Source organism: Pogona vitticeps, chromosome 15 (genome assembly GCF_051106095.1).
Source record: "Pogona vitticeps strain Pit_001003342236 chromosome 15, PviZW2.1, whole genome shotgun sequence".
Classification (NCBI taxonomy): domain Eukaryota; kingdom Metazoa; phylum Chordata; class Lepidosauria; order Squamata; family Agamidae; genus Pogona; species Pogona vitticeps.
In genome coordinates, this window is record NC_135797.1 from 12,748,264 (window position 1) to 12,761,800 (window position 13,537).

Here is a 13,537-nt window from a genome sequence, read left to right on the forward strand (position 1 = left end):
TCACAAAATCACAAACACACACAAACACACGCCCTGCATTCCACCTCGTTTGCACGTTTGGCCTGTGGTCACACTGATATTATTTAATTCCTGTTCGCTTGGCTTGAGCCTCACCTATTTATATGCCCGGCCAGCCGCCTACCTCTCCATAAGCAGCCCCAGACAGGTGGCCGAGCTCAGTCGGGGGGGGGAGCCCTTCTTAGCCCCGGCAATCCGATTAAGGCTAATGGAAAGCAATTAAGCCACCTCCACCTCCCCCCTCCAGAAGGACACACAAGATGCTTTAGTCGTCCTCCTTCTAAGGGGAGGGGAGAGGGCTTGGCCGTGGCTGGCCTGCAGACAATGATCTGAGCGATTTTGGATTTCAGAAGGAAACCCTAAGGCTGTTTACGGGGAATGGTCCCTGCGGAAACTGGCCATGTATTATTTTTGTGGGGACCTTGATTAATTTTTCCACCCAACTCACAAGCTGCTGCTTGCATGCCTTGGAAAAAAGGGGAGGGGGATTTTTATCCCGCGAAAGCTGGCCTGAATTGTTTGATTTTTAGCTGTCTAATAAAAGGGGGGCCCTTCCTCTGTGTTTGCATGGCGGGAAGGAGAGACCCAGGTATTCTCAACCGGCCCTGGAGTGGGTGGCGGGGGGGGGGAAAGACGTACAGAGCGGGCAGCCTCCATGGCCCAATAAGGTATTCCCAAACGTTCCTTAGATTTTATAAGATATAAATGCAAAAAAAAAGAATTAACAAGAAGGGGAGAATGAGTAGCGTCTGCTTACACGCTCCACCGATCCATCAGAACTCATCCTTTTCCTCGAAAACCCGAAGTTTGTTTGCAGTTGCTGTCTGCAGAACATTTATTTATTTAGTCAAGTATCCCGCACGTTTAGAGGACAAGCCACGTCCTCGGGGTGGCTTCCGAAAAATAAACAGACGAGCAGAATTAGAAGAAAGAATCTATTTTTAAAAAAAAAACCTCATAAAACCTCCAGCCTAGTAAATATCCAAGACTCAGACTAGCGGACCGTCAGTCGGCGTGGAATTACGACAAAATTAATATTATGGAGTGAGGCTTGTAAAGGTTTAGGGTGAAAAAAAGGCAGAAGGCAGGTTCGTAGGTGGCTTAAGGAGCGGGGAAATCTAAGCATCGAGTGAGAGATGGGCAATATTTATTTCTCCACCTCCGGAGGGGTTTAATTTTTTTGTTTTGTTTTAGTTACTGTAGAAGCAGGATGGAGCCAGCCACGTTCCTCGACAGTTAAATTCTGTGGTTTTAAAAGTCCACGGGTATATTATTATGCGCCGGTCATTTGCAGCCCACTTCCGGACCCCCATAAGAACCCTTTCAAAGTCAGTGAGGCATCTAAAGGGGCGGGTCCCCAGCGGGGATTCGAACTCAGGCCCCCACGGCATGGACTACAATTCTCCGGTCGTCTGCGTCTACACATTATCAGAGATCTTTGTAACACACAGGGTGAATTGACTGCAACGTCTTCGGCTGGAAAGGAGCCACCACCGTAGAGACCCTTACCCTGCATTGTCAAGAAGCGTTATTTGTGCTTCGGTGCCGGCAGGCGATGCGCCGCTTCTATAACGCAGCTATTTTTATTTTTTTGGAAATAAATGCTAACATGGAGGCTTTCTCTCTTCCCCCCCCCCCCCGCAGCCCCCTGCCTCTGCAGGACCAGCTCCTGAGACCAACAGCGACTCCACCCCGGTGCCTCCGGAACCCGCCACGGCGCAGCCCCGAGGGAGCGCAACGACGCCCGACGCCTCCGAGTGGGGGCGTCCCCGGGGGGAAGCAGACGGGCCCGCTGCCGTGCAGCCGCTGCTGGAGCATCAGTACTGAAGGCGGGGGGGTGGGGGACTTGGCGTGACCCAGAGAACTACGGGCTGGTCCCGTCGGACTGCTCCTCTCACCCCCTTTGGAGAGGGGAGAGGCAAAAAAACACGCACTCCGCTTCCGGCTTTTCCCTTTCTTCAGGACCACGGACAGCAATAAGAGAGGAGGGGGGGCTGTTCCTTCCCGTTTTGGCTGCAGCCTTGTGAGCCCCCCCCCGTCCTTCACCCCCTTTTTTCTTCCCACTCGCCTGCAGGGGCAGGCTCGCTGATTTTGGACCTTGGGGGCCTTGAGGTGGAGGAGAAACCCCCCCCCCGCCCTGCCTCGTCTCTTCCCCCCCTCTGTTCACGGGGACACCCCACCCACCCCCATTTTGGACACCCACGTTTGTTACCGGTGACCCCTCAAGGGCCACGATTCTCTTTCTGCCGCTGTTGTCGTTCCTTCAGGGAGGGTGGGGGCGTTAAAAATAATAATTATTTTGTTCCTTTTATTTTCTCTCTCTACACCCCACTTCTTCGGAATCCTGGCCTTTTTTTTTTTTTTTTTGGTTGGTATAAAAATTAAAAATGCCGGGGGGAAAAAATCACAGCAATGACACTCAAGTATTGGCATGTTTCAGAAACTCCGGTGGGGGGGCAAGGAAAGGGTGCGATGGTTCATGATGAAATGGGGTGGCGTCGTCCTAATAATAACCTTAGAACAGCAGAGCGGGACGGGACCGTCTGGATCATTGAGTCCAGAAAGGAGGGACAGGGAGAGGATTCGAATTCCCAACCTCAGGCTCGGCAACCAGAGACCTTAAACCCCCCCCCCCCCGAGCTCTCTCAGGTCCTTTAACACTCTGTGGTTTTAAGATGATGATTTGAGAGCCGAGATGGGGAACCGATTTCCGTGATGCCCACTGCCGCCTCCAGAAGTGGGACCCCCCCCATAGAATTACGGGCCCGGAAGGGACCCCCAGAGGCGAGTGATGCCGGGCGCTTGACGCGGGGGGGATCAGCTTCCCCTCCCGCCCTACGAGGATCATGAAACCCACCAAGCCGATCCATGCGCCAAATGGGGGCGTGACATGTCTGAATTTGAACCCGGGGCGCCTTTCTCAGCTCGAACGCAGCGGAGTGGCTCATGGCAGGCGGCTGGCGGGGGCCAAGAGGCAAACCATTCCTAGCCTTGTTTGGCAACCGGGAGGCCAAAATCCTTGCCGAATTGGCACACACACAGCCCTCCCAGTGAGGAACCAGTACCTCCGGGGCCCATCCCTGGGTGGGTCGATGGGAGGGGAGGGACACCCAGGATGGGTCCAGTCAAGGGGTGCCAGAATCACAGCCCCCCCCAGAGATTTAATGAGTGGCTTTCCCAGGGCTGTATATTTTTTGGGGGGTGAGAGATGTCACCCCGACCTCCTCTTCTGGCCAGTATGGCTTTTGTAGCTAAATCTGAACTTTTTCTTTAAAAAAGCCCTCTCCCGGTGTCATCGTCCACCTGCAAAACCCAACAAGGGGATTTGGGGGGGGGGTGCCATCTGGGCTCCCCGGGACATCCTTAAAAGGCCCGCTCCAGTTGCCCGGCCTGCCGAAGCGCTCTGCGGGACCCGGAGGCCGGCTGGCGGGCTTCCCTTCTCGCCTCCGGGGGCACCACCTCTCCCTTGCTTGGCTCTCCTTAATTGTAAAATATGATTAGGGTTAAATATATATATATATTGGAAGGCCAAACAGCGGCCGTGTCCCTGCCCGGCGGCGCTCTGCACGTGCCCAGAGGGCTCGATCGCCGCCACCGCGTCCCCCTTTGTGCGTCCCCGGGAAGGGCGAGGGGGGGGGCGCGCCTGGGAAGCGCCTGTGCGCCACCGCCGCCGTTGCGCGCCCGCCCGCCCGCCTTCCTCCCCCATCTGGGTCTCTCCCCGCCCCCGCCGATCGCGAGGAGGAGGAGGAGGGAGGGAGGAAGGCGAGGGCGGCGCCAGGGAGCGCGGACACGCGGGGGCGGGAAGGTTGGGGGGGGCGAGAGAGGCACCAGCTGGCGCGCGCTCCGGCGGAGGCTTGCTTTGGAGAGGTGGGTACCCCGGCCTCGCCGCCACCGCCGGGGGAATCGGGGCTCTCCGGGCCACGGATTGGGGGGGGGAGAGATCGGCCCGGGGGGGGCGCTCTTCCCTCCCTCCCTCCCGCAGCAGCAGCCCCGGCCCGGGCGGAGGGGGCCGGATCCGGATGCGCGGAGCGCGCCTTTCCAAATCGGGGCTTGCCAAGCGATGAATGGGAAGGAGGGAGGGAGGGCAGGACGGGGGCCGCGATCGCCTCCCGGGAAGGACAAGCCCTGCCTGCCTGCCTGCCTGGCCCTTTCAAGCCACGCGAGGCGCGTTCACACGCACACACACACGCGCGCACGGATGGGGGGCGGCGCACACGCGGGCGGCCCCGCTTTCCCACGACCCGACCCGGGCGCGCCAGGAAGGACAGCCGCTGCTCGCTCGTCTTGTCTCCTTTTTTTTTTCCAAAGGGTGATGGTGAGCATCATCATCATCCCTTTCCCTCGTCGGTGGTCCTGCTCAGGATCGGGGGAGCGCGCCTTCTGCCCCCCCCCCCGGGCCGCAACCTGCAGCAAGGGCCAGGGCGCGCGTATGTGCGCGTGCCCGGGAGGATATGCGCCCCCCCCCCTCCTGGCTTCCCCCTCGCCAGCCGGAGCGCCGGGTTTCGGGCCGGGCGGGGCCGCCTTGAAGGATGCTTAAGCTGGGGGGGTGGGCGGAAAGGGGATTCCGGAGCATGCACAGAGCGCCTCCTTCCCTTCCCTGGGAGGCTCCTCGCGCGGCGCCCCCGGCCCGGCTTTTGCACAACAACCCGGCCAGGTAGGAGAAAGCCAGGGCGAGGGCGCGGGGAGACCACTAGGCGCTCGGGCCCTTTTCCCCGGACATGATGAAGCAGAGACCGGTGTGACTCCGGTGTCTTTTCTGTCCCTCCATCTCTAAGAGGGCCTTAGAAAGCAGAGGGTGTGTGGGGGGGTCCCTCCTCTCTCCTCTCCCCCCCCCCAGCCATAGGTTCCTGGGCCAGGTTATCTCCGGCCAGCTGGCCTAAGGGTGAGAGCTTCCGAGACTTAAACCTCGTTATGGGCTAAGCTGATTCCCTGCAGTTCGTTTGGGGGGGGGGGGGGAGTGTCTGGAGCCAGTAAGCCTCCTTTCCCTCAGCCGGGGCCGAATACATAGTCCTTTAGGGCAATTTGGGGGGGAAAAGTGGATTTCTTTGCAATTTGGTTTGGTTTTGGAGGAGGGACCATCAAGGGCCATTAACTTTGCAAAAGACCTGCTCCTTGCAGGCTAATACGGGCGGCAGTGTTTTGGGACACTGCGGTCCTGGCTCTCCTGGGGCTGAATCTGAGAGCTTCGGTCATGGCTGGGCCACGGAACGACATTCCCTCCCCCCGGCACTCCATGACCCATCATCCCATACAGACCTTGCAACCCCAGCCCAACACGTGTGTAGCTTCTGAGCTCAGTAGAAATTTGGGTGCCTCCAGGCTGGTTGAGTGAGGTGAGTTCCCCCCCCCCAGTCTTCTTAGCATTGAAATGGACTGCAGCCCTTGCCTGTTACAGCTAGCCTAGCCGATGGTGGGGGCTGATGGGCATCATAGTTCTGCCAGACACGTTCCCAGTTCCCGTTGTACGGCAGATTTTTGTCTCCCCGGCGGGAAAGTTTGTGTCTTGCTATTTATGTCCCTTCTGGGAAGGTCGGGTTGAGAACGTGGGGATGATGGGACTTGTAACCCAGCAGCCTCCTAACGGCCTTCCTCCTGAGCCGAGCAGGTGCTTTTCGGCGGGGCTTCGGCCTTCTCCCGAACGCTTCGGGTTCATGACAGCTGTCGAGAGCCATTGGTTTGTTTTAACAATCGAGGCTTCTCAGGTAGGGCAGCCTCTTGGTTTCCGAATCCAGTAGCATTCAGTTCTGCAGGACAAACTGGTGGTTATTGCAAGCCGTTTCTAAAAATTTGTTTGCTTGCTTGTTTGTTTATTCCTTTATTCATTCATTTATTCATTGCATGCGTGGCTGGCCTGCTTCAAGGAAGCGCTGTCAGGATTCGAACTCTGAGCCCCACACTCTGCCGCTGATTCTGGGAAAGAGGTGGGGGTCTCGCAGGCAGCCGTTGGTTCCTTGACCCTCGGGGTTATTTTCGAAAAGTTGGCCAGCAGACTTGTTTCCACCCGCCCGCTTAGCTGGTTCTCAATGCCTCCCTGTCTGCGTGGCGAGGCTGGCCGGGGGCGGACGTCGCCCGAACGGCCCCCGGTGGCCTTTCCCGGCCCCCCGGCCCCCTCCCGCCTGGTGCAAGGAGAAAGCCCCCTATTCACAGCCCCGTCCGGGGACCCAGCTGCGAAAAAGGACACCCCCCTCCGTTGGCACATCTGGCCCGGAGAAGGAGGGGGCTGGAGAAGGGGGCACCCGGTGGCATCCACACCTCCCCCTGCGGGTCCCGACCGCCTCGTGGGCATCGGAAAGGGGCCGGTCGTGGCATTTACGCCAAGCCAGTGGCAACCCTCCGAAGGAACTCGCTTGGCAGCTGTAACTTTTCCCTTGACAAGAAGGAATTGCAAGGAATGAGTTCCTTGCAGTTAATTCCTTTTTGCAGCGCAGAGTTGCAGCATGGCTGAACCCCCCCCCCCCCGCTTCCTGGGCGTCGTCGTTAGGCCTTGAGTAGGCCCATGGGATCAGCAGGGAATCAAGTCCCGTAGAAGCGCCATGGATCGGAGTGGGGCTGGATTATTGCCAGTAACTATTTGTTCTTCCCCCTCCCTTTGTAACTTTAACTAGAAAAGTAATTGAAGCCTTTAAAGTGACCTCCCATGCTAGTCTAGCCGATTATGGGGGCTGATGGGCATTGTAGTTCTATTTGACACATTTGTTCTTTCTGTGTTGTATAGCAAATTTTCTTATCTCTTCCAGTTCATTTCTACTTCGTTATTTACATTCCTTCAGTAGAGGCGGAGTTGAAATCGGTCGGCCTTCCGCGACGTGTGTCGGACTACAGACCCCATCGTCCCGGTGGCCGAGGCGTTGAGGTACGTTTCCATCTGTTTCCCAAGGGCCGATTCTCAGAATATGAAACGAAAAAAAAAGGAACCAGAGGCACAAATTCAAGTTACTTTTGGGAAAAGAGGAAAGAGTTCTGAAACTCATGGTAACTAACTACTTTGGCCCCCAGCTTTGCTCTCCGAGGTTGTTTTCTTTCCTGTTTTCGAACCGTTCCAAGGTTAGGATCCGAAGCGCGGGGCCTGAGAGGGATCCGGGCCAGGGCGGAGAGGCTCATCTGGCGTCGGTGTACGCTGCAAGTGTGTGTGTGTGTCTTTTGTGTTGACGCTGGTGGGGGGGGGGAGCTGAGGCTCAGTTCTTTCCTGAGGATGTTACGTGGAAGGCTCGTTGCTTTTCGTAGGTAAAGAAGAGGAAGGAGCCCAGCGTCCGGCGGTGGAGGCACTGTCGTCTGGCGTGTCTCTGACGGGCTCGCGCTTCCCCCTTGCGCCATATTTCCTGCCTTGCAGGAAGGGAGGCCCAGGGCCGGCGTGGCCGGGGCCCCTCGGATCGCGGCCTTCCGGGCAGAGCAGGGTGATGCTCCTGCAGGGTGAGCGGTGCACGTTCGGGGACGATGGGCCAAGGGGTCCGGTGGGAGGGACCTGTTTACGGGGGGGCGAGCGGGCGCGTCCATGGAGGGGTGCCCCTTTCCGACCGGGAGGCGAAGGGGCAAACCCCCCAACCCCTGGCCTCGAAAACCACCCCGGGCAGATTTGGTGGGGGTCTTTGGAGACCCCCCAAATCTCACCCCTCCAAGAGAGAAGCCCCTCCTTCTGGGGCCTCCACCGGTCTCTGTTTTCTGCCCTCCCCAGTGCTTTTGGGGTTTCCTTCCTGCCCTCCCCGCACCTTTTCCTGCCTGCCTCCCCCCCCCCCGAATGAATGCAACCGTCCGGCCTGATCGGCAGCTTCCTTCCTCTGAGACGACAGGAAAAAAACCGAAAAAAAATCTTCCTTTCCTTTGGCTTAAGATGGCAGCGTGCTTTCTATTTTTATTTTTGCTGATGGAGAGGGGGTGTGTGTGTGTAAAAGGAAGGCAGGAGGGCCCCCCCTAGCCCCCTTTCCTCTTTTGGACCCCAACGAATTTCCCTCGGGACGGTTCCCCCCCCCGGGTGGGCCTGGGAAGGGGGGGCCGAGGGGGGGCCTCACTGGGTGCAGCTTGGCTCGCTTCCTCGAGCGGTACAATATTCTGCATGGAGGTTCTCTTGCATTAGGGGCATGCGGGCGGGTGTGTGTGTGAGTCTTCAGGACACAGCGCGCACCCTCACCCCTTCGGCGTCTCCAGGCTGCCACCCCCCCACCTCTGAACAAGTCCTGAGATGAAGCTTAGAACCGAGCAGGGATTTCAGCTTTGTGGACTACAAGCCCCAGCATTCCCTGGGGGGGATACTGGGAGTTGTATTCCTCTGCATCAAAAGGTCTTCCGCTTCCTCGGACTTTCGCTTCGAGAGAAGGGGTGGTGAGGTGGGGGGAACGGTAGACCTGGGACATTTTTCATTCAACCACAACTCCCATGTTCCTCACGGCTGGGGGATTTTGGACATCGGAGTCCAAACGAGCCGCCGCTTTCCCCAGCTTTGGGAGGGAGCGCCTTCACCCCACGTTCCACTCCCAGGTTAAGATGATAGGATAGGAAGGGGTGGTGGAAACCTTGAAGATGGACCCACTTTTGGGCTGGGTGAAGATCTTGCCTGCTCTTTTTGGAGAGAGCGGTTTGTCGTTCTGTTGTGTTCAGTTGACTCTTACGAACGAACGGTCTCCAAAATGGCCAAATTGTCCTCCGCAGAACCTTCTCAAACTCTTGCAAACGCAAGGTCGTGGCTTCCAGCGGTGGTGCTGAAGAGACCTGTAGGCCCCAGAAGCTTACTCGTTCAGCTTTCTGATCAGAAGTGTTCTCAAAGAAGCTTTTGGGGTGGTGGCAGATGCTTGTTATCTTCCCTTATAAATATATATATGTGCATTTAGGGCTATCATTCATCATCACGTTCCGTCAAGTCAATGGGGACTTCTGGTGACCCTTTCTGGATGTCTCCAGGTAGACATTCGAACTCCCAACTTCTGGCTTTGGAGGGTGGATTAAATTTGCTTCGGAGGTGAAACGTTGTCCGCCGATGGTGAAAAGTGATTCTTTTGGTGGCTCCTCGTGCAAGATGAGAAGCAGAACGCTCTTAAAAATAGGAGAACAAAGACCACGTGTGAATTCGAACCCGAAGCTGTTTGGTTGAGAGGTGTGGAAAAAACATTCTGTCTTTCGCACCCGCGCTGCGGTTTGAGGTTGCTGTTCGGCCCGATCGCACCTTCCCTCATTTTCCGTGTGCGCGTCGCTTTCTGGGGTTCTTAATTTTTTTTCTTTCTTTGTGAAATTTCCCCTGTGGGTGAGGAATTTCCTTTCTGAACAACAGCCTCTTTTTTCTCTCTTCTGAGCATGAAAAACAACGGAGGAGAGTTTTCACGTGAAAAACGGTCTGTTTGGCACCAAAGAAAAATCTGTTGCAGAGGGTCGAATTTCTGGTTACGTTCCTCTATCTCGCACGGCAGAAGTGCGGAGATTTACGGAGCAGAATAACTTCCAAGTTCCCCACAGCCGGCCATGCCTTTTCTCATTGACTGGCCCTTGATCTCGGTAACTCACCCTGAGACATTAATAGTAGAAAAAGTAAACGTTTCATTACTTACAATTGGCAAATAAAACAGCAAGCTGGCCAAACACGACCGCTTGAAGCAAGAGGCTTCCAACAGATTGTAGAGAGGGGGAAAAAGGGACAGAGCAGAGAGGCGGGCCTGCGTTTGTGTTCAGTGACAACAAAGAAAGGATTGGTCGGTGCTGGATTGATTGACAGCCGCCCCAACCCGTATTCTGGGGATTAGACTCTCCGAACAACATTTCCAAGCGTCTGGACCCTACTTAACACTTCAAGCCACGGACTCACGTAATGTGATTAATCCGAGCTTTGCAGAAATCAAAGCAGCCCGAACTCGCTTCCTTCTGCCCTGCCGGCTCTCGCAACACACCTGCGAGGTAGGCCACAGGTTGAAATGGGCTCGCGGGCTCCCTTGTCTTTGAGTCCCGTCCCTGAGCCGAGCTTTCGTCACTTCCTTTTTCATCCGTTTCCGCTGGGCTATAAAGGTCCATCGGCACGACCTCTCGGTTGCTCTAACCCTTACACGACACTGCTCTTAAAATACCGATTTCGACCTGAGCTGTCTCAAAGACCACACGTCTCCCCTTACGAGCCTGTTCGGGTGCTCAGATCCAAGAAAGGCCTTTCTCTCCGTCCCACCATCTTCACACGTGTGTCTGATGGGGAGACACAGGAGCAGCTCCCAGCCGTTGGAACTCCCTGCCACTGGAGGCCAGCCTGGCCCCGCTCTTGGCTCTCTTTCCGCAAGCAGGGCCGAAAGATCTTTCTCTTCCTTCCGCCAAGCACTCCCTCTGCGCCAGGCTGGCCCGAGTGGGGGGTTTTTAATGGGTGGTTCTGCCCCATTGCTTTTTAAATGGGTTTCGGCCGTTGCTTTTCTTTTAGCGACTTTTGGCGCCGGCGTCCATTATTAGATCCTCTTTTGAGCTTTGGAGGGTCCGTCTTTTAAGCCTTGGCCCTTCCTTAAGGAGAAAGGCGCGGGGGGGGTGTTAAATTGTAAAGGAAGAGATCAATAAATCAATTTCTGAAAAAATTGGAAGGTGGAGCAAAAAATATTTGGGAAGGAAGGAAGGAAGCAAAGGAGCTGATGATGGATGGAAGGAAGGAGCGAGCAGATGATGGATAGAAAGAAGGAAGGAAAGTCAATTGAAGCCACCCAAACGAGGTTGGGGTTTGAGTCTTTCCAATTTCCAAGCCCGGTCGCGGCGACTCTAACCATTAGTCCCCATTTTGGAGAGAGAGGAAGGGGAGCAGGATTAGGTAGGTGGGCGTTTGTGTATATTTGTATATAGGTATAAATAAAACCGCTTTGTGTGCTGGAACATTAAAACCGTCGCCACTGGAGAGAATAAACGATTCTTTAAATACGTACAGGAAGCCCAGCTTTCTTGAAAACGTCAAAAGCGGGCCGCTTTTACAGACGGACGGAATTGGCACTTCTGCTTTTCTGTCTTCGTTTCGAAGGGCTTAAAACTCCTCGTTCTTTCCATGAGAAGGAAGAGGTTCCGGTTTCGCTTTGAGGAAACCGAGGCGAAGGATCATCGCACCTCGCTTGGACGGACCCGATTCGCCTGGCCGCAAGGACACGGCGCTTTAATTACATCCCGGCTAGATTACCGTAACGCGCTCTACGTGGGGCGGCCAACGGAGAGTGTCGGGAAAGTTCCCCGGGTCTACTCGAGCGCTCAGATCATCAGGAGAGGCCTTTCTCTCAGTCCCGCTGGGGCGTATTGTGGGGATCCGAGAGAGGGCCTTCTCTGGGTCTGCTCCTTTAGACTCTGGAACTCCCTGCCACTGGAGGCAACGCTGAGCCGCCCCATCTTGGCTGTCCGTCGGCAAGCAGGCCAAGAGATCTTTCTCTCTCGGCAGCCTTTCCCTGCATGTCGGGCTGCCTGAGTGGGTATTTTTTTAATGGGAGATTCGTGCCGTACTGCTTTGAAGGCGTTTTTTGATGTCGCTTTTCTTTTTAGCCTCGAATGCGTTTGATCTTTTCGAGTATTCGTCTTCTTACGCTCGTTAGCTTTGCCTTTGAACGACGTACGGCCGCCTTTTTTCCTTTTAAGGAGTAAGGCGGGGTGAATCCATTTGAAATAAAAGAAAAGAAAAAGAAAATAAAAGAATTAGCACACACACACACACACCCCAAGCTCTCCCTCCCTTTCCCGGTTTTAAGAATCCGTTCACGCTCCTGCGCCTGGCGAAGGGAAAAGCCCTCCCCGGAAGCATTGAGCAGGGCTTGCTTTTCTGTCTTGTGTTCGATTTCCTCTCCTCTTCGTTTGTGTTTCACTGGCAGGAAATCATGACTGTTCTTTAATCATTTACAGAAGTCTCGTCCTGGGCCGTCCCCGTCCCCCCCCCCCCGGGTGCCATAAGCGCTGGTCATGTTTCTGCCGGGTTTGTGCACAGGATCCGTGCCAACACACTCAGAGTTCCCTTAAGTCACAACACGATCTTGTGTCCCTGAAATCACGGGGCTGGAAGAGGTTTGAACCCGTGTCTTTCCTCCTTCTCCCCCCCCCCCCCAACAAGCTGCCTTTCCTCCTGCCCTGGGCTTCTCACGCTTCTGAAATCTGTGTTTTTTGGTTTCCTTATCTGGGGAAGAAGCTGTGGTTAATGGGCCACATAGGAAGCACTCCGGCTCAGACAGGGCAGAAAGCCCAGCATAGGAAGACGCCCTTGTATTTCATACCAGCCTCGTGTTCCGTACCAGCCTTGCTTCCTTTTTGGGGGGAAAGACTGTCGCATTTCTGGAGAAGGTCCTGGGTTCAAGATCTTGTGACGTGGTGGAGGATAGCAAAGAAAATGGCTCTCTGGGCCCGAGACCCTGTTAGTCAAAGTTGGTTCTGCTGCTTGGATTAACCCGTGACTCTTCCCAACCTCTTTTATTTACTACGTATCCCATAATCCTTCTCTTCCAACCAGCACGTTGTTCTGTGTTTATTACTCTAGAAGAAGAGGTCTTGCCATTTCAGCCTCTTCCCTGGTCGGTTTTCCTCACCTTCCCTGTACCTGCAAGATTGGTTCCAAACCCTGTCCCGCAGATGCTGGAAACTGTGGATAATAGTGAACACTGTACATAGCGTGGTAAAAGAGAAAGTGAAATTGTGGTTACGGGTTCCGCGGATATGGGATCCCAGTGAGCAAACCAGTGGCCTTCCAGAGGATGGAAAGCTAGCGTTCCTCTGATCGCTCCTCCTTGACCAGGCTTGTGGGAGGGCAGATAGGCATCGGAGTCTTACAATATCAGCACAGCCACAAGTCCCTGCAGGACACCATGCTCTGGTTTTATGGGTTTGCTGGTTTCATGTATATCCTGCTTTTCTCCCGAAGCGGCTTATAAAAGGGAGCTTTTAAAAAGCCATTAAAGTTGCAATATTAAAATTAGGTTTTGAAACACCCCAAATTTAAAGCCCCCGCTGAATCAAAAGCCTTTCGGAGGCACATTATGAGGGGGGGAAAGTAAATGTAAAAAATAATGTCCTAATTCGCACCAGTGACCGGAAATGTAGCCCCTCTTTTGAAAGCAGAGAAATGTCTGATTTTGGATGCTTCTATAGGTTGTTCAGTTGGTTTTTTGTGTACCGCTGGTGCTGTACCAGAATCCACCTGATGGCATGGAATTTTTTTCTTTCCTCTGTGCATGCAGAAGGTGCACTTTGCACATGCTTAGGAGCACCATTGCTTCCCAGTGGGCGACCCCTTTCCAAGCGCCCAGAATAGATGGCGAAGTTTCACGGCTTTTGAGAGGGAGGCGGTTCGAACCCCGAGACCTCCAGCTTCTCCATCTACTCACTGATGTCTTGACATAAATCTTTTTTCCCCCTAGATTTTTCCCGAAGCCTCGGGGGGAGCGTTCTTTGAATACGATTTCTGGACTCGGTCCTCGACTCTCCGCAGCCTGATGGAAGGAAAACCACGACTTTCTGCCCTGCAAATACGCCGTCTCCACCTTCGCTCGTGAAGACCAACTTCAATTGCTCAGAATCAGGTAAAACCAAGAGCATAATTGACATCTTGGAAATA

At 55.0% G+C, this 13,537-nt stretch overlaps 1 protein-coding gene and 1 long non-coding RNA gene across 3 annotated transcripts in view; both read left to right on the forward strand.

Moving 5' to 3' along the window:
* The window catches only part of PCNX3 (pecanex 3), a 33,634-nt gene extending 31,305 nt beyond the window's left edge, over positions 1-2,329 (forward strand). For both annotated transcript variants that reach the window (XM_072984274.2, XM_072984275.2), the window contains exon 35: positions 1,663-2,329. In XM_072984274.2, the coding sequence (XP_072840375.2) occupies positions 1,663-1,845 (183 nt within the window). In that variant the 3' untranslated portion in view covers positions 1,846-2,329. The remainder of the gene's footprint in view (positions 1-1,662) is intronic.
* A 1,445-nt stretch (positions 2,330-3,774) lies between these two features.
* On the forward strand, positions 3,775-13,533 carry LOC144584947 (uncharacterized). The gene is made up of 3 exons (XR_013539443.1): positions 3,775-3,885; positions 6,756-6,871; positions 13,341-13,533. It is a non-coding gene; the product is annotated as an uncharacterized LOC144584947 (long non-coding RNA).
* The last annotated feature ends 4 nt before the right edge of the window (positions 13,534-13,537 follow it).